The 23767-nt window shown below is 39.9% G+C and overlaps 1 protein-coding gene across 1 annotated transcript in view; it reads right to left on the bottom strand.

Moving 5' to 3' along the window:
• HDAC9 (histone deacetylase 9) overlaps window positions 1-23767 on the bottom strand; it is a 697702-nt gene that overhangs the window by 250257 nt on the left and 423678 nt on the right. The window contains 2 exon segments of the mRNA XM_074268892.1: window positions 15042-15175; window positions 20079-20256. Of these exon segments, the coding sequence (XP_074124993.1) occupies window positions 15042-15175; window positions 20079-20256 (312 nt within the window).

Here is a 23767-nt window from a genome sequence, read left to right as displayed (position 1 = left end):
TATTGCCTTTACTCAATATTGTGCTATAATTGCTAGCTATAGGAATAAGGTAGGAAAAATAAATTGAAGGAATTAGAATAGGAGATGAGAAAAAACTATTACTCTTTGTATACAATATGGTGGTATGCTTAAAGAATTCTAGAGAATAATCTAAAAAAACTAGTTAAATAATTAACAACTTGAAAAAATAAATCTACATAAGTCTTCACCATTCCTATAATTATCAACAAATACTACTGGGAAGAAAATATTTTTCATGCAAAAAATCACTGAAAAAATATTAATTGGCAATAAGTAGGCAGAGCCAATATAATAAAAGGGATGATTCTACTTAAAATTAGTTCATTCAGTGCTTTCTCAATCAAATTACTCAAAAAATGTTTTATAAGGCTAGAAAAAAATAAAATGTATCTGGAAGAACAAAATGTGAAAAATGTCAAAAAAATGACAAAAAAAGTGGAGGAAGATAGCTTAGTAGTACGAGATCTTAAGGTATATTATCAAGTCATAATTATCAAAACAATGTGGTATTCCTTAAGACAGTGTGATGAATCAATGGAATAGATACACAATAGTAAATGATCATAGTCTTCTAGTGTTTGATAAACCTAAAGATTTCAGCTTTTGGGAAAAGAACTCATTATATAACAAAAACTGCTAAGAAAATGTATACATCCACATTTCATATTATAAAATATTAAGATAATGGGCACATGATAATGACATAAAGAGTGATATCATAAGCAAAAATTTCCCTATCACAACTATTAATAAGGGGAGAGTTTATGACAAAACAAGATATAGAGAGCATTACTGTATAGGAAATAGATAATTTTGATTACATTTTTTTTTGCACAAATAAAAACAATGCACCCAAGATTATAAGGAAAGTGGGATTTTTGAGGGAGAGTAGCAAGGATCTGTTACAAAGGCTTTGTTTCTTTAACATATACAGAACTGAGTCAAATTTATAATAATACAAGTCATTCCCTAATAGATATATTACCAAATGATATAAATAATTTTTAGAAGGAAAAAAATATAAAAACTATCTCTAGGGATTAGAAAAAAATGATCCAAATCACTATTGATTAGAAAAATGCAAATTAAAATAACTTTGAGGTATCACCACAAATATATCAGATTTGCTAATAGAGCAGAAAAGAAAAATGATAAATGGGGGAAAGGAAAGAGAAAAATTGGGAAACTACTGCATTGTTTATGGAGTTGTGGACTGATTAACTACTCTGAAAAGCAATTTCGAACTATGCTAAAGGGTTATTTATAAAACCATGCCTAAGATTTGACCCAACAATACTACTATTAGGTCTGTGTCCAAAAGAGAGCAAATAAGAAGGAAAATAACATATATGTATAAAAATATTTATAGCTCTTGCGTTGGCAAAAAAAAAAAAAAGAAAGAAAGAAAAAGAAAAAAAAAAGAAAGAAACAAAGAAATTCATGGAATACCTACCAATTGGGGAATGTCTGAAGAAGTTTTAGTATATGATTATTATGGATTACTATTTTGCAAAAAAAAAAAATAGATGATGAGCAGGATGTTTCAGAAAAATCTGGGAAGATTTAGATGAACTGATTTAGTGGGAAATGAACAGAACCGGGAGAATACTGGCCATAATAGCACCAGTGTTGTATGACTATCAGCTGTAAATTATTTAGTTGCTCTGAACAATACAAAGACTGAAAATAGTACTGAAGAACTTAAGATAAAAAAATTCCACCAAAGACCGGAATTTGAATGTAGATGGAAAAATATTTTTTGTTTTATTTTCTTGATTTTTCTTGTTTTTTTCTTTTTCTTTTTTTTTTTTTTTCCAACTTGGTTAATATGGATGTATAATTTCACATGTATAATCTATATCAAATTGCAGGGAGTAAATTTGGAACTCAAAAAAAAGGCTAAACTTTTTGCATGTAATTGAGAAGAAATAAAATAAGGTACACAAAATAATAACTCACATGGTCGTTGTGAGGATCAAATGAAAAATAAGATCTTTGTTAAGCTCTTACTTAGCACAGTTCCTGGTATATAGTAGCCACTTAAATTCTTCTTTCCTTCTTTGCAATGTCAGACATTGTTTGTTTTAGTTCAGTTCTTATTCTGAACATGCTTCTGTGAGGTCCCAGTTGGCACTTCAAGCCCTTCCCCATCTCGTTCCAGAACTACCCTTCCAGACCATTAGCTGCCACCTCTGTGACCATGGGCAAGCCAGTCCAGCTCTCCACGCCTTCCTGCTCATGGAAGAACCTGGGCTGTCTCACTCTTCAGGTCACTTCTCGGCCTAAATGTCGAGTCCTGAGAGCTAATTTTACACAAATGCCTTGATGTGGTCTACATTTTAGCCAACAGTCTCAAGTTGTTACTTAAACAAACTTGCACTTCATCTCCGACCGCCTTGCTTTTGTACAAACCAGCCCCGTGCCAATGATGCCCTCCCTCCTTACTTCCATTTTTAAAATCCCTTGATTCCTTCAAGCTCAGCTCACACATAACACCTATGAGTCTTTCCCTGATCCCCTTTGTCCTTGGGGCTTTCCTCTTATTCAAATTAACTCCTATGTATATCTGTGGAAATCTTACATCTTCCGCCCTTCCCAAGGGTGCAAACTTCCTAAGGCCAAGACTGCTTGTTTTTCCTTTGACCCCTGCATCCCCCATCCCTAGCATATAGTAGGTACTTCAGAAAATTGTTTTTATATTTTTCCTAGGCTTCATTTCCCTAAAATTCCTATTAAAAAGTCATGGGATCATCCATTTAGAGCTGGAAAGGGGCTGGAAATGGGCCCAGAGATCATCCAGCCTAAAACCTTCACTTCCTATTGGAGCAAACTGAGGTTTCCTCAGAGAGGTTCAATGGCTTATGCATAGCCATACCTGGAGGAAGCTTCAGAGGAAGGATGTGTTCACAGGTTCTTGAACATCTTCCCTAAACTCTCTCTCTGTCTCTCTGTCTCTTCTGTCTCTCTGTCTCTCTCTCTCCCTCTCCCTTCCTTTTCTCCCTGTCCCTCTCTCTCTCTCTCTCTCTCTCTCTCTCTCTCTCTCTCTCTCTCTCTCTCTCTCTCTCTCTCTGTCTCTGTCTCTCTCTCTTTCTCTCTCTCTCTTTCTGTCTCTCTCTCTTTTCTTGTCTCTGTTTCTCTCTGTCTGTGTCTGTCTCTGTTTCTCTCTTTCTCTGTCTCTCTATGTGTCTCTGTGTCTCTCTGTCATTGTCTCTGTCTCTAGGTCTCTCTTCTCCCTCTCACTCAAGCACATACTCATACATAAGCACATACACACATATACAGTCACACATATACACAAATATACAGGCACCGAAAGGTGTGACTAGGAAACAGCCTAACATAGAGGAGTGGGGATAGGAATTTTAATCAGGAAGACTCAGGGTTCAAATTCTGCCACAGGCAGCTCCTAATTATAAGATTCTGTATCAGTCCCTTAGTTTCTGCATGGGCATAATGAGGAAGTGGGCGAGTGTTCCTCCTGACTCCATGCTGAGGACCCTGACGGTCCATGAACCACGTTCTTTTCCAGAAATCGAGCCAATGTGTCCCTGCTTCAGAACCATTTGGTCTGAAAAGGCCTCTTGAGAATCCCATCCAAATATTAGCTTAATGGTAAGTCATGGCAGGAAATGAATAAAAGGACGTTCCCCCAAATATCCAGGGGGACATTTTTTAACAGTGAGATTTTGGCCAGTGAAAAAGTCTCATGGGGAGAATAGTGAAGGCCCTTCTCTTGAGTCATGACAAAGTGGATTGCACACAGTCCTACAAACCCCCATGAGGAATCAGACCCCACCCCCTGGCCCCGGCCCCAGCCCCCAGTTGGCAGAACAAGGGCCCAGTCTGACCTAATGGAGATTCCCAGCTCTCATTTCTAGGATGCTATGGAATGTGGACCTCCCAGAGAAAACATTGAGCAATCTCTCTTGTGGACGGCCTCTAGGGTCTGGATTTGGAGCCCTGGACTAGAAGCGAATCCCACCTTTGACACTTAAGAATCTGGATGACTCTGGGCAAGTCTATGAATGTCTCTGAACCTCAGTTTACTGATTTGTAAAAAGAGAATAGCAAAACCTTAAAGATTTATCTCCCAGAGCTGCTGGGGAGCACAAACACATTCATGCAGTACCTCCCCTGGAGGAGCATTAAGTCTCATTCCCCCCTCCTCCTGATTTTGCCCTTCAGAATATTGGCTAACACTTGGGCTCCTAGAAGAAGAAAGGGATGAGAAAGAGAGAGAGGAAAGAAGGGTACCTACTATATACCAGACACTATACTAAGTGCTTTACCTCATTTGTTCTTCATGACAATTCTTGGCAAGGCAAGGGCTAAGATTATCCCCATTTTACAGGTGAAGAAACTGAGGCAGACAGAAGTTAACTTATTTGTCCACAGTTACACCGCTAGCAAACGTCTAAGGTCATATTAGAATTCAGGTCTTCCTGACTCCAGGCTTCCCTGTGTATCATCTAGAGCTTGGTGCTAAAGGACCTAATTGCTGGCAAACAAATAGACATGGGGACCACTAAACCACAAGGTCTCTGTAGGCACATATTGTCTTGGGAAACCGCATGTGAACATTATCTATGTTCTATTATATTTTCATTGATTTTGTTAAATATGTCTTACTTTTAATTTGGTTTTAACCTAGTTCAGGCGAACCTCCTGTTGCCAGCACTTAGCACAGTGCTTTCCTAGCACAGAGTAAGCCCTTAACCAAAGTTCATTGAATTAAAAGGAACTGTTGTGAACCGTTTCTTTGCCATTTCTGTTGTACAGAACTAAAAAAGCAAATCTGGGTATTCTGGGGGCAAAGCCCGAGTCACCTCAGTCTTCTTATGGCCTTCCTGGTATCTATTATTTAAAGAGGATAACTCTAGTTTTTATTTAGATTTACAGATTTCTAATCAGAATATTTTTTGGGGGTGGAAGAGATATTATTAGATTGCATTGTTCTTCATATTCTTCCATAGAAGTTTGGAACTAGAACAGATTTTAGAAGTAACATATTTCTATTTGGAAAGTGAGCATATAATGGTTTAATGTATGCAATGACTTTCCCAAAGTCATACAGTTAGCTAGTAACAGAGTCGGACCACAAGCCCAGGCTTTGGTTTCTTGTTCCATTTCTCCCTCCGGGTCACTTTAGCTTAACTTAAAAACACATAAAATATGAGGAAGATGGCAGCCACGTCCCTATGACTTTCATCAATAACTTCATTTACCGCTCAGAGTTGGCTTCCACATGGAGAGAAACAGATTCTCTGACCTCATTTATCTGTGATCATTCATCCCGTGAGTATTTCCTTCTGGGAACACTCAACTATATCACAAACCATAAATAGCAATGAGAGATGTTCTTATATACTAACATAAATCATCACTTTTCTAGCTACATCTATAAATGTAGCTGGCCATGCCCTCAAAGAGTTCACACCGTAGGGGGAGAGTGATGCTGAATCACAATTATAAGTGAGATAGAACAAGTTAGAAAATGAGCAGACATCAAAGGAGGAGAGATTAATCCTAGAAGGGAACGTGGAGAAGATGGCATGGAAGTGCTTCCATTTGTCTCGAGCCGTACTTCTTCAATACACAGAGATGGAGTAGGTGTAGTAGATGGTGCTTGATTGGGGGAGATGGAGCTCTAATTTCACACCAAGGAATGTTTCTGGTTTTAACTATAATGTTCTAAGTATGAAGGTATGGGCAAGGGTGGGAGAGGTAGAATTGGGGCAGGACTAAAACCGTCAATGGCCTGAGCTTATAGATGGCAAGGAGGAAGAATATTAGATTTGAAATTCTAGTACTAGAAAATCAGCTTATTAAGTGGAATTACTTTTATCTTCCTATCCTCAAGATTGAATTGTACTTTGCATACAGTAGGTGTTTAATAAATGTTTTTTACTGGTTGAAATTTGAATAAAGTCAATGAATATGACTTTATTTGGGGTTCATCTACTTACTATCTGTGGAAAATCAAACAAGGCCCAGACATTGTTTCTCTTTGTGCCTCAATTTACCCCGCTAGAAAAGGAATGGTTGGCTGCTTAGATAAGCTCTGAAGTCGCTCTCAGCTTCAAGTCTAATGATCAGATGCCTACCAGAGCGGTTCTGCTTCACATCTTGAACCATCTGCCTCCAATTTAGCCCATAACCTTGAAACGGTTCCACATTTGGGGAGATCTGTTTAGAATTCACGGCCTCAATATTTTCCAACAACACTTTGAAATTCACTTATATTGTCTAGCATAAGCCATCTTCCTGACATTTTTTTCTTTTTTATCTTAACTAGTATTATATGTAGTAAATCATGTGGCAGATCATATTTGAAGATTAGGGGTGTTGTCACAGGATAACATGTAAGGAATCTATTCTCTTGCCATCTACGTATGTAAAATGCCCCGTCTCCATCTCGTTGGAATCACTAGTTTCTTTCACGACACGGATCATATGGCATTTTCTGCCCTCCATTCAAGCGAAATCACTGTCGTTATGTATGCTTTGCAATCGTGTGCTTGTGCTCCCCAGAACATACACTTCCTGAAGGTGACTATTGTTTAGTCTCAAAGGACCAACACCTATCAAGGCAAAGGCCATGCCCACCTTGGGTGCTCAAGAGCTTTCATGAATTTAAGTGACCTAACATGTGTTTTAACAAAGCACCCATTCTAAGTCACCCCTTTCCACATGCATCATCTGGTTTTTTGGGGGACAGCCCTATATTTACAAATGATCCAGACTTACAAGTGATATAACTATCTCAGAGATCATCTAGCCTGGCCATATGCAGTGGATTTTACTTATTTTACAATGGAGGAGACGGAGGAATTTTCCTCCGGTTCTACCCAAGTTAACAGGGGTAGTCAGTGACTGTGCTGGGAGTAGTTAAATCTAGTGTTCCTTCCATGACACCGCCCCATGCCTCTATACATAGTGGATCAATTCTCTGGTATACCTTTTATTTCCTCAAAGATTTTCCATCTTTCAACCCTTTTGTTTTGGTTTGGTTTTGCAATTTTCTTTTTTTTTTAATTATAGCTTTTTATTTACAAGATCTATGCATGGGTAATTTTTCAACACTGACAGTTGCAAAACCTTTTGTTCCAACTTTTCCCCTCCTTCCCCCGACCCCTTCCTCCAGATGGCAGGTCGACCAATACATGTTAAATATTCAACCCTTTTGTTATACGACAAAGTCTTATAAACACCAGTTTCAGTGTCCACATGGGCAACAATCAGCACCTGGGGATACAACTTTGGGTCAAAAATCTGTTCTGGAGTCAAAGAGAGAAGTGCCGTGTCCATATTTTGAGCTATCGCTCAGAGCTGATTCTCTTTAAGGTCCTTCTTATCCATGACCAGAAGCTAGAATCTATATAAGAAACATGACAGAGGATATGAAGAGGTTTCTATCCTGAGTTCACTTCACTGATCCACTGTGTCCTTTGTCCCAGTAATAAAGCAACTATCTGGGACATTTCCTTTCCTCCACACGAATCCCTCCTTGTTTTGCCCATTCTATTCTTCTCCACAGCCAAGCTTCCCCATTCTCCTATAGGCCGTCTATGGACAGTAGCATCATCTTTCTGGACACAGAGCTGACCACATCATTGCCTGTTCAAATATATCCAGTGATTCCCAGTTGTTTCCAGAATATAATACAAACTAAAGTACCCAGGCTGTAATTTTAAACCATTCACAATCTGCCTCCAGAAACATTTCCTCTCTCACACACTGTAGAAGCAAACAGACCTTTGCATTCATTCTCTTTGCTGCCTGTCTTTGCCCACCCTGTGCCCTTCCTTCCCCATGCTGCAGAACGTGATCTAGATCACCTTAAAGACTAGCTCCAACACAGCTGCCTAGAGGAAGACCTCCCTGTGTGCTCATTATGAAACATTCCCTCTCTTATCAAATTTTCTTGTATTTACCTATCAGTTTACACATTATCTCCTCTCTCTGTATTGTAAGCCTCTTGAGGGTAAGAATTGTGCTTCTAAAAGTCTTTGTAACTCCATTTCTTGATGGTATCTGTGGAACAGCATTAATGATTATTACTGTGGTAGTTGAATTGAATTGAATTTAAAAGAAAATGACATATCAGGTGGGGGGTTCTGGGAAGATGATGTAATAATTCACATCGATCACGTCTATTACATTGGTGGTATCCCACACTAAATGATACTCCGTCCCTAAAGAAATTATCGATGGAGGATCTTGATGTTTGATTTCACCAGTGAGGAAGTCCAGTCTGAACATGGTCACTTCTATCATCACAAAGCAACAATTCGCCTATAAATTTAGATCTTTGGAAAGTCTCCTGGTCTGCTGACTTGCCCCAGTAACACAGCTAGGATACCATCAAAAGAGGCTCCTACCCAAACTGGACTTGACTTTGAAGTTGACCTGGTATTCTGTAATAACTAAGGCAGGCCCTTCAAGATTTGTTCTTTGTGAAGTGTAAACTGTCGGCGACAGGAAGGGTAATGGAGTTATTTTGACAATGCTCTTCCAAGTCCTTTTGTGACAAGGTAAAATGCAACACCCCCTGCCCCCCGAGTCCATCCGCCACCCACACACAGCACACCCGGTAAAGCTTCTGACTTCTCTGCCAAAAAGGAGGAAAAAATGAAACAGGCCCATTCCTTCCTCTCCTGTGTTCAAAGCCTGGAAGGGGGCCAGCACCCTAATCAGTTCTCATTGGCCCTGGAGGAATCACAACCTTTTGTAAAACATAATAAAGGGCATAACATCATGATAAAATGCATGAAAAGGCAATGCCTTTGGTTGGGAACTCAAAATAATTCAGCAGAACAGATGGATTGCATTGGTTTGGCCTTATGGAGGACATGAAAGGGCTCATTTTATGGCAGCTCCAAAGTCAGGGAAAATGGCCAACTTCTCCTGGATCAGTCTGAGTACCTGCCTGAGCCTGGAGGTCTCCATCTTCTCTAATCATTTTTGAGGGACTGATGGATTAGGCAATGTTTTCCATTGGAATACCTCATTTTCTGAAGCTGTTTCATTCTCTCTCTCTCTCTCTCTCTCTCTCTCTCTCTCGCTCGCTCGCTCGCTCTCTCTCTCGCTCTCTCGCTCTGTTTACACCGAGATTCCCACAAGCGCAGTTCTGCCCACAATTTTCCAAACAAAGAAACAAATTAAGTGGAAAGAATGCCAGAGTTGGAGGCCAAGATCTGGGGTTCAAACCCCCTATCTGTGGAACCCAGGAAACTCAAGTCAAGAAGAAAATCCAATCACTTTTCTGGGTCTTATTTTTTTCATTTATAAAAAGACAGAATTGAATTAGGTAACCTCTACTTACCACAAGCATTTATTTCATGGCTCCCATAGGCCAGGCCCTGTGCTATGCCTTGAGAATACAGAGACAGAAAGGACACAGACTCTACCCTTAAGATGTTACCATTCTATCAAGAATAAAAGCATGTTTATATTTAATAGTATGAGTTATGTATGTGTGCGTGTGTGTGTGTGTGCATGTACACACATACACACTTATACATACATAAAGACTACAAGCAAGGAAAAACTACAAGATCATTGGTGAAGGAGGTTTGGTAGGAGGAGGCGTACCTCCTTCTTGTAGAGGGTAACGTTTAAATAGGATCCTGAAGGAAGTTGGGAATTTTGTGAGGTGGTGAGGAGGCAGATCCTTCTAGGAATAAATTTTGGCTAATACAAAATCACAGAGATTAAAGTTTAAGTGTTGTGTGAGAGAACCAAAGATCTCCAGTTTTTCTGGGCAATGTATGAATGATGTACAACCAAGGTCAAGTTGTGCAGGCCTTCTTAATTCTAAAAAGAGGAATTTATGTTTGAAACTAGCGCCAATAGAAAGCTATTGGAGTGTTCTTGAAAGGAGAATTATATGGTAAAGTGTATGAAAAACCTCTAGCAGTTATGTAGAAGATAGAGTGGAGAGATGGGGTCCTGGAGACCCAACGGGAGGCTGTGACGATCATTTAGGCAAACGTGAACTAAAGTGGTAGCTGTAGGCATGGAGAAAAAGGGTTATCTATAAGTAGATCTGGCAATTACTTGGATATGCAAAACAAGGGAATAGAAGTCCAGGATACTTCTGTATTGAAGGGACTGGATGACAAAAAATGGTTGGATAGAAAGGAAGATTTGGGTCAAGAAACAGTTCTACTTTGGATATTTTCAATTTGAGCTATCATTAAAATAGTCAGATGGAAATGTCTAGAATGTAGTTGGTGATTTGAGAATAAAGCTCAGGAAAGAGAATAAGGCTGGATTTTCAGACTGATATAAAAATTAAACTCACAGGAGTTGAAGAAATCACCAAGACAGTGAGCATAGAGAGGGAAGGAAAGAGAGGTATGAGAGAGTAGTGGGGACATGGCGTGGATAATACTTCAGTAAAAGAGATTGAGGAATGATCATAAAGGATAGAAGGAGAACCAAGAGCACATTGTCACAGAAAACTCAAAGTAAAAGGCTATGTAGAAAAGAGAAGGTGATTAATCATTTGAGGTAGAGCATAGAGTTTCAGGACAAGGAATAAGAAAAGCTCTTTAGATTTGGTGATTTGTCTGTGAATGATCAAAGGATATGGACAGACAAGTTTCAGACAAAGAAATTAACATCATTTTTGGTCATTTAAAAAGATGTTCTAAATCACTATTGATCAGAGAAAAGCAAATTAAGACAACTCTGAGGTATTGCTACATACGTCTCTAGGAAAAAAAAAAATAATGATAAATGTTGGAGGGGAAGTGCAGCTGTGAACGGATCCAAGCATCCTAAAGAGCCATATGAAACTATACCCAAAGGGAGAAAAAAACTGTGTATGCACTTTGATCCAGAAGTGTCTCCACTTAGCCATTATCCCAAATAGATCATAAAAAAGGAAAAGCGCAAAAGATGTTTGTGGCAGCCCTTTTTATAGTGTCAAGGAACTGGAAACTGAAGTGGATGTCCATCAGTTAGAGAATGGCTGACTGAGTTACAGGATATGAATATAATGGATTATTATTGCTTTATGAATGTAATGGAATATTGTTGCTTTATGAGCATCTTGATTAGCAGGATGATTTCAGAAAAGCCTGGAGAGACTTACATGCATGGATGCTAAGGGAAGCGAGTAGAACCAAGAGACCATCATACATAGCAACAGTAAGATTATGTGATGATCAGCTCTGATGAATGGCTCTTTTCTATAAGGAGAGGATTCATACCAATTCCAGTAGACTTGTGATGGAGAGAGCCATCTGCATCCAAAGAGAGGACTGGGGGATTGAATGTGGATCACAACATATTATTTTCACCATTTTTGTAGTTGTTTGCCTGCTTTTCCTTTCTCGGTTTTTTTTTTTTTTTTTGCTTTTTGATCTGATTCTTCATGTGCAGCATGATAACAGTAGAAATATGTAAAGAAGAACTATACATGTTTACCATATTTTGGATTACTTGCTGCTTAGGGAAGAGAATGGGAGGAGAGAGAGAGAAAATTCGGAACACAAGGCATTGCAAGGGTAAATGTTGCAAACTATCTTTGCATGTATTTTGAAAATAAAAAAGCTATTATTTAAAAAAATAATTTATCTGTGGTTTGGCATTATGGTGAAGTGAAGAGAGCAGGTCTTGGAGCCAGAAGAACCAATCTCTAGCCCTGCCTTTATCACTGGCTGTATGATCCTGAGTGAGTCACTTCACCAAGTGGGTGTTCTGGCAATTCTATCGAATCTATTAAGTTACAGACTCCTTTCCCAAGAAGGAAGCCCTGAGAAATGGGGAGCTCAGAAAAGAAGAAACATATTTTGCCTGAGAACTGGCAAAGGCTTGACAATTAATGGTTGCCCTGGTCACTTTGCCCTGATGGGCTAAAATATTGCAGAATTGTGTGACTAGCTCTTTAGCAAAATCAGAAACACCATTCAATTAAAATGGATGGGATGGAATTAAGAAAGGGACAATGGATTATTTTATGCCATGTTTTCTGCATTGGATTTGCACAGGGAACTCCCAGAGAAGAATGCCCTCTGCAATGGCAACCAGCAGTTGCTCTACCACTTTCAGTCTTAGAGCAATGCCATTGAAATGGCCAATTGCACTGTTGTAATTGTTGTTGCTGCTACTGTTCAGTTATTGAAATCACAACGTGATTTTTGTGGTAAATCATAACTTGAATCTTTGTGATTCCATTTAGAGTTTTCTTGGCAAAGATATTGGAGAGATTTGGCATTTTCTGCTCCAGCTCATTTTGCAGATGAGGAAACTGAGGCAAACAGTATTAAGTAACTTGCTTGAATCATATTAGTAAGGGTTTGAGGAGAGATTTGAACTGTGAAGATGCATCCAGGCTCAGAGTTCAATCCACTGTATCACTTAGCTCTCTCCCAATTGGATTAGTCCATGACTAGATTACAACATAGAGAAAAATGATAATTATTTTTAAAGACTATAAAGGAACTTCTTTAAGTGTTCACTTTAAAATACTTCTAGCCTGCAGCCAAACTTTGAGACAAAAACATTGATCTTCCACACCCTTACTTATTCAGACACCAACAATGATCATATGATGCACACGATGATGAGAATACCCCCTGTCCCTCTCCATTCCCCATTTTGTGTTTATTATGGTAATGTAGCTACTCTCTTATCACTTTCTAAACAGGTGTAAAAACATCTATTTTACTTTTTTTCTATTATTATTAGCTTTCCACATTCACTCTTGTTTTTAAATTTAAAAAGTAAATAAACAACAGTTACAAAAACCTAACCGTGTGTCCATAAGTTGGGCAAGTTGGGGCAGTGATGGCTGAATTTTTCTAGTTCCATCCCCAGCCATGTTAGCATTTATGAGACCCAAATACTCCTAAGTGGACACATCCATCTGGAAACAGTGATGCTGCTTTTATCTCCTCATGGAATATCTATTTCTTTTTTTTAATTTTATTTATACATTTTTTGACAGTATATATGCATGAGTAATTTTTTTTATAACATTATCCCTTGTATTCATTTTTCCAAATTATCCCCTCCCTCCCTTCACTCCCTCTCCCCGATGGCAGGCAATCCCATATAGTTTACATGTGTTACAGTATAACCTAGATACAATATATGTGTGTAAATCCCATTTTCTTGTTGCACATTAAGTATTAGATTCCGAAGGTATAAGTAACCTGGGTAAATAGATAGTAGTGCTAACAATTTACATTCACTTCCCAGTGTTCCTTCTCTGGGTGTAGTTGTTTCTGTCCATCATTGATCTGCTGGAAGTGAGTTGGATCTTCTTTATGTTGAAGATCTCCACTTCCATCAGAATACATCCTCATACAGCACTGAGGTGTACAGCTTTCTTCTGGTTCTGCTCGTTTCACTCAGCATCAGTTGATGTAAGTCTCTCCAAGCCTCTCTGTATTCCTCCTGCTGGTCACTTCTTACAGAACAATAATATTCCATAACTTTCATATACCATAATTTACCCAACCATTCTCCAATGGATGGACATCCATTTATCTTCCAGTTTCTAGCCACTACGAAAGGGGCTGCCACAAATATTTTGGCACATACAGGTCCCTTTCCCCTCCTCAGTATTTCTTTGGGATATAAGCCCAATAGCAGCAATGCTGGATCAAAGGGTATGCACAGTTTGATAACTTTTTGAGCATGGTTCCAACTTGCTCTCCAGAATGGTTAGATTCTTTCACAACTCCACCAACAATGTATCAGTGTCCCAGTTTTCCCACATCCCCTCCAACATTCATCATTATTTTTTCTTGTCATCTTAGCCAATCTCACAGGTGTGTAGTGGTATCTCAGAGTTGTCTTAATTTGCATTTCTCTGATCAATAGTGATTTGGAACACTCTTTCATATGAATGGATATAATTTCAATTTCATCATCTGAGAATTGTCTGTTCATATCCTTTGACCATTTATCAATTGGAGAATGGTTTGATTTCTTATAAATTAGGGTCAGTTCTCTATATATTTTGGAAATGAGACCTTTGTCAGAACCTTTAACTTTAAAAATATTTTCCCAATTTGTCTAATAGGGATTTTCAATCACAGAATTCAACAAGTTCCCTCTCCTCCTTCTTACATCACTGTCAATTTCTCAGGCACTGAAGGGAATTTCACAAGTTTAGTGAAGAACCAGACTGTTCCCATGCCGCCATCTAGTTAGATGACTCTAGAAAATACATTTATGGAGTTTGGCTTAATCTCAGGTGTTCAAAACTCTTCTGGGTTAGAGGCCATGAGAACACAAGAGAGCCAACTTTCGTCACTGGAGATCAAAGTTTATTCAAGAAATAATCTACTTAAGTGCCTCCCACTGGAGGAGTGCCCTCCACTTTCTCCTCTCTGCTCACCTTCTCTACATACTCCTTTTTGCTCAACTTCTACTCTTTTTCCCCCAATCTCTTCTCTCTCCCCAACTTTCCTTCCTTCAGTTCTAGAACCATGAACCATGACAAACTCTTCCATTGTCCTAGGAGGGACAAGTCAGCCATCATTCCAACAAATTTCTGGAACAAAGAATTCCTTCCTGGCCATCATTGCCCCAGTTATACTGTTTCTCACATTAAAATGTAAATTCCTTAAACACAAGTTCTATCTGCTTTTTATTTTTATTAGTGGTAGCAGTATCCCCGGCCCCAAGCCCAGTGATTTGTACACAATTAATTCTGTTTCCTTCATTTTTTTGTGTATACATAATCTATCACTTTTTCTGGATGCCTTACAATTTGTCATGTCTCTTCCTAACATGTGGACTCAGTACAAGTGATGGTACCAAAACCATTAGGTATTGGGGGAGATTTTTGATAAATTTTCATTTTAGACATTAGTCCAAGACAAAGCAAGAGGAATCTTTTTCCTCCCTCTCTTCCCTTTGATACGAGTTAGGATTTCACTGGCATGGAGAGCCCACAGTGAAGAAGAGCCTTCTCCGGTGCCGATTGCCCTCCATCCACTCACTGCCCTCTGGACACCATTCCCTTGGCCAGCAGCAGCGGTCTGTTCTTTTCTTACCTCACACTTGCTCAGGAGCCCTGTTTCTTGCAGACGTGACCAGATGCTCTGGATTCTCCCAGCATGCTCAGGATGAAGGGCAGAGCGGCCGCAGATGCACTGGTGTTTCAGCATCAGAGCGTCATACACCACGCCTTCCATAGGGAAAGAACACAACAAGCACAGATTAAGGAACTGCTCAGGAACATCCTTCAGGCCTTCCTGGGTCTGGAATTCCAGCAGATATGTATGGGGGATGGGGGAGTGGGCCAGGGAGGGAGGTTCTCCCCTCATAGTGAAGATCACAATCCATCTACATCCTAAAAGATGGTCAAAACCTCATTTGAGTCCTAGGCTAAGGCTGGATGCCCTCAGACAGAGGGGCAGGCTGTTTCTGTGCATGCTTGTTTTCTCAGACATCTAGCTAGCTAGGCATCTATTTCTCCATCTATCCATCCGTCCCTCATCTACCTACTTAGATATGAATGTATTTGTATATTTGCATATATATATGCTTATACATACATACATAAATTTATATATTTATGCTTGTAAGATGTTTCTCATATATCATTAAATCATCATTATATCATTAAAATCTATTGCATCGAATTAATAAATATGAAGAATATATCACATTAAATCAATAAAATCGATGATCAGTTTTTATTTATCTACATGTTCAATGGAGGGGGATGATACTGGGGCCCTGGCCTGTAACCAAGAGAATTGAATTCCAATTCTGCAGTTTTGCCGCTGACCCTCAATACCTATCTGACTCTGGGAAGTCAGCTCCCTGAGCCTCCGTTTCTTCATCTTTAAAATGTCAGGGTGGTGTTCTAAATGCTTCTCCTATAATCACGTGATTCTATGAACTAGAACCTGCAATCCCAGAGGAATTCTTGTCAGGATATGGTCTGGATACAGAATCATGAAATTAAATTGGTTTGAGAGCAAAAAAAAAAAAAAAAAAACCCTCCCTTTTGCCCAAAATAAAATAAGATACAAATAAATAAAAGCATCAAATTATAAATAGTCAAATAGATACACAGAAGAATAAACAAATAAATAAAAGTCTTTCTTATTAATGACCACAATCAAGAAGGCAGCAGCCTTTGCCAAACCCTAGATGAAGAAGGTCCCAGTCTCTCTTCTCGTCTTAGACCACTGGTAATTCATCTCCAAAGGTGGATCCTAGCCAGGTTCCTATTTGGACCCCAAGCAGACCTGAAAGTGCTGTCCAACATCCAAGGCTCTTGGCTTCATATCAAAGCCATCATGGATTGGTCATAAATCTTTCTGTGCCTCAGTTTTTTCATCTGAAAAACGAATTTGTTGGGATTGGCTGGGTTCTAAGGTCCAATTATGAATCTGCTCCGTGACTTCAGGCATACCACTGAATCAACAAGATCACCAGGGCACCCAGTAGTAATTAAGGGACCTTGAAATCTCTATACATTAGGACTCTTTCTTTTAATCCCAGTGCCTCCCTACTGAGTAGAGCTGATTCTGGTATCCGTGCTCCAGCCCAGGGAGTTGAGTTAAGACACCTTCCCTTTTAGAACTATAAGAAATAACATCAAGAGATGGGATCGACAGTGGTGTTTGAAAAGTCAAATAAGGGAATTTTCATCATTCTTTAGGCAGAAAAAAGAGCAAAGGCCTTTAGATTTTTCTGCACTCGTGACATTAAAAAAAAGGTGCACCCAGAAATGAGCTCTGATATCATGTGCATTATAATAACATGTGGCTTAGAGGGGAAATTAGGGTATGGAGTTAAGCCAGAGCCACATGTAGGTGGTAGAGCAAAGAGTGTGGATTTCATTTCCTTTGGATTCTGAATAGGAATGCAAATCTGCCATACGTATATCAAAATTAGATATGCACATCTATAGACCGATGGGTGGATGGATGAATAAATGCATCTGTCCATTTCATGGGGAGTAGGAGGTGCTAAAGCCCATCCCAAGCATGCGCCTTTAACAATACACTGAGTGTCTTTTCTATTAAGTGCTAATAAAGCTGGAGGAATTTGAACTAAAAAGTTGTCCCTGATCATTCTGAATAAACAGCCAATAATTACCCATGTAGTTTTCCTTCTCAATGTCTAATTTATGAAAGCCAAGTGTCTGATATAGCCAAGGATTTACTTTTCATTTAATGAGTAGAGTTTGGTGCAAGAGAACCTCAGTTTGAATCTTGCCTTTGTTCCCATGTGACCCTGAACTTCCCAGAGCCTCAGTTCTCGCTCTTTAGTGACTCACTGGTGGCTCAGTGACATCAGGATGACCTGGGTCCAAAATCCAACACAAACATTCATCCTAAGCAAGTCCCTCAAGCTCCTTCCCACTTAGTTTCTTCATCTGTAAAATGGGGAGAATGATAACTTTTTCTGATTGGTGTGAGAATAAAAGATATCTGCAGAGCAAAGCACCATATAATGGTTTCCTTCTTTTATCTAAGATCCTCCTGTCTGTGAAATACAAGAGGGCACCAGGATATGCCAGGAGCAGGGGACATGCCCTGCCTGTATAACTTCCCTAGGGAGGAGCACATAAAAGCGAAATCATCCCCCTCCACAAGCGATTCATTGAACCGAATGATGATCTCACCAGCTATCAGAACAAGAGGCTGAGCCTTCAAGGCCCCTCTTAGGGATCCAGGAGAGGGAGGTTCTGAGATGAAAGTCCCCTTTCCCTCTTGCCCTTTGCTTGAGAATATTTTATTATTGGATTTTGGGCCACATTTCATTTCAGTTCTAAGAAAACATAAGCTCTCTGAGGGCAGAGACTATTTCATTCTTGGTAGAGTGGCTATGGCACTGGATGTGGAGCCAGTAAGAGTTGGGTTTCAGGTCTGATAACTAGTTGCTACTAAAGCTCTTTAGCCTCAGTTTCCACATCTGTAAAATGGAGACCGCTGCTGAGAGGCTCTACTAAGACAGGTGACATTAAGTGCATCGCACAGCCATGAGCACGATAGCAATGCCTGCTCTCATTACTGCGAGTGAGCCATCCTGAGCACGTGCTTCAGTGACCTTGGATCGGAGTGGCTGATTGTCCGAATGGAATCGTCCTTTCCATGGCACTGTTCTCTGACCACCAACCTCCCCCTACCCCATCCCACCTCAAGGGAGTCAATGAAGGGAGGAAACAAACTCCGGGAATGAAAAGGCATCAGGAAAGCGTCACCCTCCATAACGCTCTCCAACAGACCAAGAAAAGAAAATGTTATCGGGAGGAAACCATGCTCCAGGAGGAGACATGTGGGCCCCAGAGGGCCATTCTTTAAAACTTAAGCAAACATCTTCCTTAGGAAGGTTGGGAAGATGGGAAAGGAGGTGCTAAAGGAGAGATCTCTCGTCCTCAGGCAGATATTATTATTTGGTGAGAACAAAAAGATTCACCTGAAAATGAGAAGGGGGTTTCTCTTTCTGGGAAAGGCACCAGGTTTCTGAGAGACTTGCCCCCCTGCAATATATCCTTGCATATGGTGAACAAATTCTTCCTACACACCCCAATGGGGCCCACCAAGAATGCCCGGGAGCCAAGGAATAAGAAGCTTCCACGCTGGCCACACAGAGGCCCTGGGTCATTTGGAACACGTTGGCTGAACTGTTCCGGCCCAGAAACAAGAAGGATCACAGGAAGCGGTTAATGTCGGCAAGGCGGCGAGGGCCTGGAATGCTGGCTTGTGGTATAGCACATTATAAAGAGGAATTCCTAGGCCAGCTTCATCAGCGATAGCCATCAAAGCGAAAGAGCTTGGCCGGCCGCACATCGCCCATGAATCTCAGATGGTATCAAGGATTAGGCTCAGGATTTCGGGAAAGGTATTTTAGCCTTTGCAGCCATGGAGGGTTGCATGAGGACACAAAGCCACAAAAAAAAAACAACAAGGTCTTGCTCTGAGTTAAAAAAAAAAATTCCCCAAAGAGGCATCTTGCTAACAGACACACATGGATTCCCTCCCTGACCCACTGAGGCAACATTGATAAAAAGTGTCCAGCATAATTTCGAGCACACAGTAAGTGCCTAATAAAAGCTTCCTTCTTTCCCTAATTCTCTCTATTCTACAGATAAGGGACCGTCTCTGAAGGCTTGAGCATCTCGCATCTGGGAAGGAAGCCGGGCCCCTCGTTTGGTCAGGAGAATCTCCAAACTGACCTAGGTTGGTCTCTGGAAAAGAGACCAGTTTTTCAAACTTCCTCAAGTTTGTCCAACATGGAAGGATAGTCCAAAGCTGATAGAGACTATGAGGATGTAGGCTCACCTCCGGGCCACAAGAAGTACCTGGGGATGAGACTGTGCTTCTCTACAGATTATGTGGGCACCCAATTGTGGTTGTGTATATGCACATGTCTGTGAACACACAGCAGATTTAATCCTGCTCCTAAAATTTCACCAGAATAACTGCTCCTGCCTTGGAATCCTTCATCTTGTCCTATAAGACAAAACTGTTTCACTGCTGCTGGATGGAAAGTTTAGCCAAAGGCCCCTTCTCCCCCCCAAGTGCCTAGGAAAGGGGGGAGGGAAAATGTGTATCAGATCCCCACCAAGTTCTTGTGGCAGGTTTGTTCCTGTGCACCATTCATCGGGAAAGGCTTCTGGAGAGGAAAATACCTCCCTGCCCATAATTACATTTCCCTTTGGAATCAAGGAGGAAGGCTGAGTGGTGAGTGCCCCTTTCAGCTTGTCCTAATGGCCAGAAGCCAACACTGTGGAGGAGGAAGGAGGGAAGCTGGCACTAAGACCTATAGAAAATGTCAACTAAATGAGGAAAAATGGTTTTTGACATGGATATTTGTGCTCTTTCTCTCTTTTTCCGAAGGGACCGTGCACCTGTTAATGTGCCTGGTATAAGATAACGATTTATGGGGCTATAATTGCTAAGCCCCAAATTTATTAGTTGCGCCAATTGTCTTGTGGCCAACTCAACCTTGTAAAAATAGGGTGAAGGAGGTTCAAGGAGGACCTGCCTATCCCTGGAGGCATGGAGGGCACTTAAAGTGAGGCATTTGGCCCGCTTTGCTAGAGAGAAGTCCTTGGGGAGGCGTACCAGTCTCAGAGGCACGTTGGAGGGTCTGATCCGTCGCTGGACGAGGCACCATGGGGACCACAGGGGATGAGCGGGTCCTGGAGACCAGTAGGTGTTGGTCAAAGGCTTCTGCACTGACGGTTGCCAGCGGAGCTTGGTACGTCGGGAGCGCGTGTCCGGGCTGGGGCTCCAAGAATGGCTGTCCCTGAGAAAACGGCACAGGAGAGAGGAACACATGGAGAGAAACAGGTCAATAAATGAAGTTCATTAGGTCAGTCCTTATAAATGGCGTGAAGCAGGGGGACAAAAGAAAAAGAAAACCCAGAGCTCATCTATAGATTCATGCAGCAGATGTTTTCCCACTGACAGCCATAGTCGGCCTCCCCGCCTGCGTGATGGCAGGAAGCCGGCCTGTCCAAACTGAAGGAAAGAAAACACCTTTCTCCTCAGAGGATAAGACGTGACCCCGGCTTCTTTTATATCTTGAGAACAACACCTTGAACTCACTCAATCAATCATCAATCAATCAACAAAAGTCTATTCCAAACCTACTGTGTTCCAGTCCGGCCAGGCTCCAGACTGCTGGCACAAACAATGGAGGGACACGGCTTCACTTTTAGATCAGCAAAACCTCCGACCCCTGGTGAATTCCAGGAATAAATACCGTTAGAGCCAAGGTTATCTGACCTCTGGCGCTCTGTAAATGGTGACAGTGAGCTGGGATTTTCTCTATAAGCTTCTGACAGTTACCACAGGATAATATTATTCTTTCGGAATTTACGTTTTACTGAATTAGGGATTTAGCAAGCCTACAAGCCTGACCTGGCCGTGGCAAACAAGCTTGTTCTAGAGACCCAGGTCTGGAGCTCCATGGACAGTGGGATGGACGGCAGATCCTGCCAAGCTTGTGAAACAGTCTAGGAAGCAGAGAGCAAACTTAGTGTGTGGGTCCCCAGACCTGGGTTTGAGAAGTTGTGACGCTGTTGTTCAGACATGGCTGGTTCTTTGTGACTCTTGGGATTTTGGTAATTGGTGGCATCTTGGGAAAGATACTAGGGCAGTTTGCCATTTCCTTCTCCAATTTACTTTACAGATGAGGAAACTGAGGCAAACAGGATCACATGACTTGCCAGAATCACACAGCCAGTGTCTGTAGTCAGATTTGAATTCACAAAGATGAATCTGACTCCAGGCCCAGTGCTCTGTCCACTGCAGCACCACTTAGTTACTCTGTAGTTAAGAAGGCCTGAGTTCAAATCCTACTTCAGATACTGACTAACTCTATTCTTGGCCAGGTCCTTATCACTCTGAGGCTCATTTTCCCATCTGTAACATGGGTATAATAATAGTTTCTCTATCCAGAGTGACTGGGAAAGTCACATAACATCATATATACACACAAACACACACATATACATATATGTGTAAAAAAACACAAGCCTTAAAACAATACCCAAAACTTTAGCTAGCTAGCTAGATATATCTAGATATAGATATACATAATACACAAAATATCAAATTATATTTTTTATATATATACATATATATATACATATATATATGTGTATATAAATACACAAAGCACCAAAGAATATATAAACACAAGCCTTAAAGCAATACCCAAACTTTAGCTAGCTAGCTAGATATATCTAGATATAGATATATAGATATAGATACTAATACACAAAGTACCAAATTATATATATATACATACATATATATGTATATATATATACATATATATGTATATACATATATATATATATATATATATATATATATATACATACACACACAAAGGGCCAAAGAATATATAAACACAAGCCTTAAGGCAATACCCAAACTTTAGCTAGCTAGCTAAATATATATAGATATAGATATAGATAGATATAATACACAAAGTACCAAATTCTATATATATACATACATATATATGTGTGTGTATATATATATGTATATATATATATGTATATATATATATATATATATATACATATACACACACAAAGTGCCAAAGAATATATAAACACATGCCTTAAAACAATACCCAAACTTCAGCTAGCTAGCTAGATATATAGATATAGATAGATATAATACATAAAATACTAAATCATATATATATATGTATATAAATACACAAAGCACCAAAGAATATATAAACATAAGCCTTAAAGCAATACCCAAACTTTAGCTAGCTAGCTAGATATATATAGATATAGATATATAGATATAGATATAGATAGATATAATACACAAAGTATCAAATAATATATATAGATATAGATATAATATACAAAGTACCAAATTATATATATATATATAATTATATATATATATATATATATAATTATATATATATATATATATATATATATATATATATATATATATATATATATATATATATATATATATATATATATTCAAAGCACCAAAGAATATATAAACACAAGCCTTAAAACAATACCCTAACTTTAGCTAGCTAGCTGGTTATGGAGGGACTGAAAGTACCAAAGGGCAGAAGGCTTGGATTTGCATCATCAAAAAATACAGTCTTACCACTGAAACCTTTAACTCCTCCTCAGTTTCCTGAAGGGAGCCAATAAAGTAGTAGTCTGAATGAATTTTGAACCTGCTTCCTATGTTTGATCTGTGGGTCTGGGGTCAGTGATTTGCAGATGAATAAAGTCAATAGTCAGGAGTGAATAAACATTTACTAACACATATTGAAGAAGTGGGCATGTCTGTGTGTTTGGGGCAAGGGGTTTCAACATTTTCCAAGTATTTTCGACTACATTATCCTCTCCTCAATATGTTCAGGTCATAGACTACTAGTAATGAGAATGGTAATAACAGCTAACACTTTCATGTTGACAATTTTGTTTAAAATTTACAGATTTCTCATATAAGTCGCTGCAAAAACCATGCAAAAGATCCCCATTTTACAGTTGAGGAAACTGAGGTGAGGAATCAAGGGATCATAGAGCTAGAAGGAACTTGAGGAGATCATCACTTCCAGTCTCTTGCCCTTCAGGAAGATTCCGTGTCTAAGACAGAGGGGCAGCTGCTCCATATTGACAAATCTCTGGAAGAGATTCCCAACTTCCACATTTTTATAACCAAAAACTGCAGGAAATTCTTCATTTTGAATAGAATCCCTCAAGCTTCATTTTAAGCTCCTTTCTTCTTGATGCATGCTTAGTGAAGAAGGAGGACAGCTGGTCAGAGTGCTTAGCTGAATAATCCTTCAAGGTTTTTTATGAGGAAGCTGGATGACTAATATCAACATCCGCCTTTCAGGAATGAGAGAACTGAGTAAGTGAAGGTACCCAGCTCAGCCCAATAAAAGCAGCCTTACAAATGGATCTAGCATGCTCATGAAAATACAGTCGAGGGATTCATACTCTTTTGCATCTTGTGTTTGAGTGTGAGATATACAAAAGCTCCTGCAAATACCTGCCATGGCTTGGGTTCTGCTGCTTGCTCAAAATTGCTAAAATACAAAAGTGCCTCTTGATCCTCCAATAATCCCAGGAGGGGATGCTCCAGATAATGTGATACTTGTGGTGGTATGGACTCACACATCTGGAAAGGGGTTCAGGGGGAGACTTGAACCCAAGTTTTTCTAATCCTAACTTCAACTTTCTATTCTCTTCATTGTCTTCTCTTTCCATAAGTTCTTTCTCCAGGAATGGAGGGTTTCATTTGGG

Source organism: Sminthopsis crassicaudata, chromosome 5, assembly GCF_048593235.1.
Source record: "Sminthopsis crassicaudata isolate SCR6 chromosome 5, ASM4859323v1, whole genome shotgun sequence".
In the NCBI taxonomy this organism is placed as follows: Eukaryota; Metazoa; Chordata; class Mammalia; order Dasyuromorphia; family Dasyuridae; genus Sminthopsis; species Sminthopsis crassicaudata.
The sequence above is the reverse complement of the archived record's forward strand: the minus strand, read 5'-3'. Positions and strand labels throughout refer to the sequence as shown.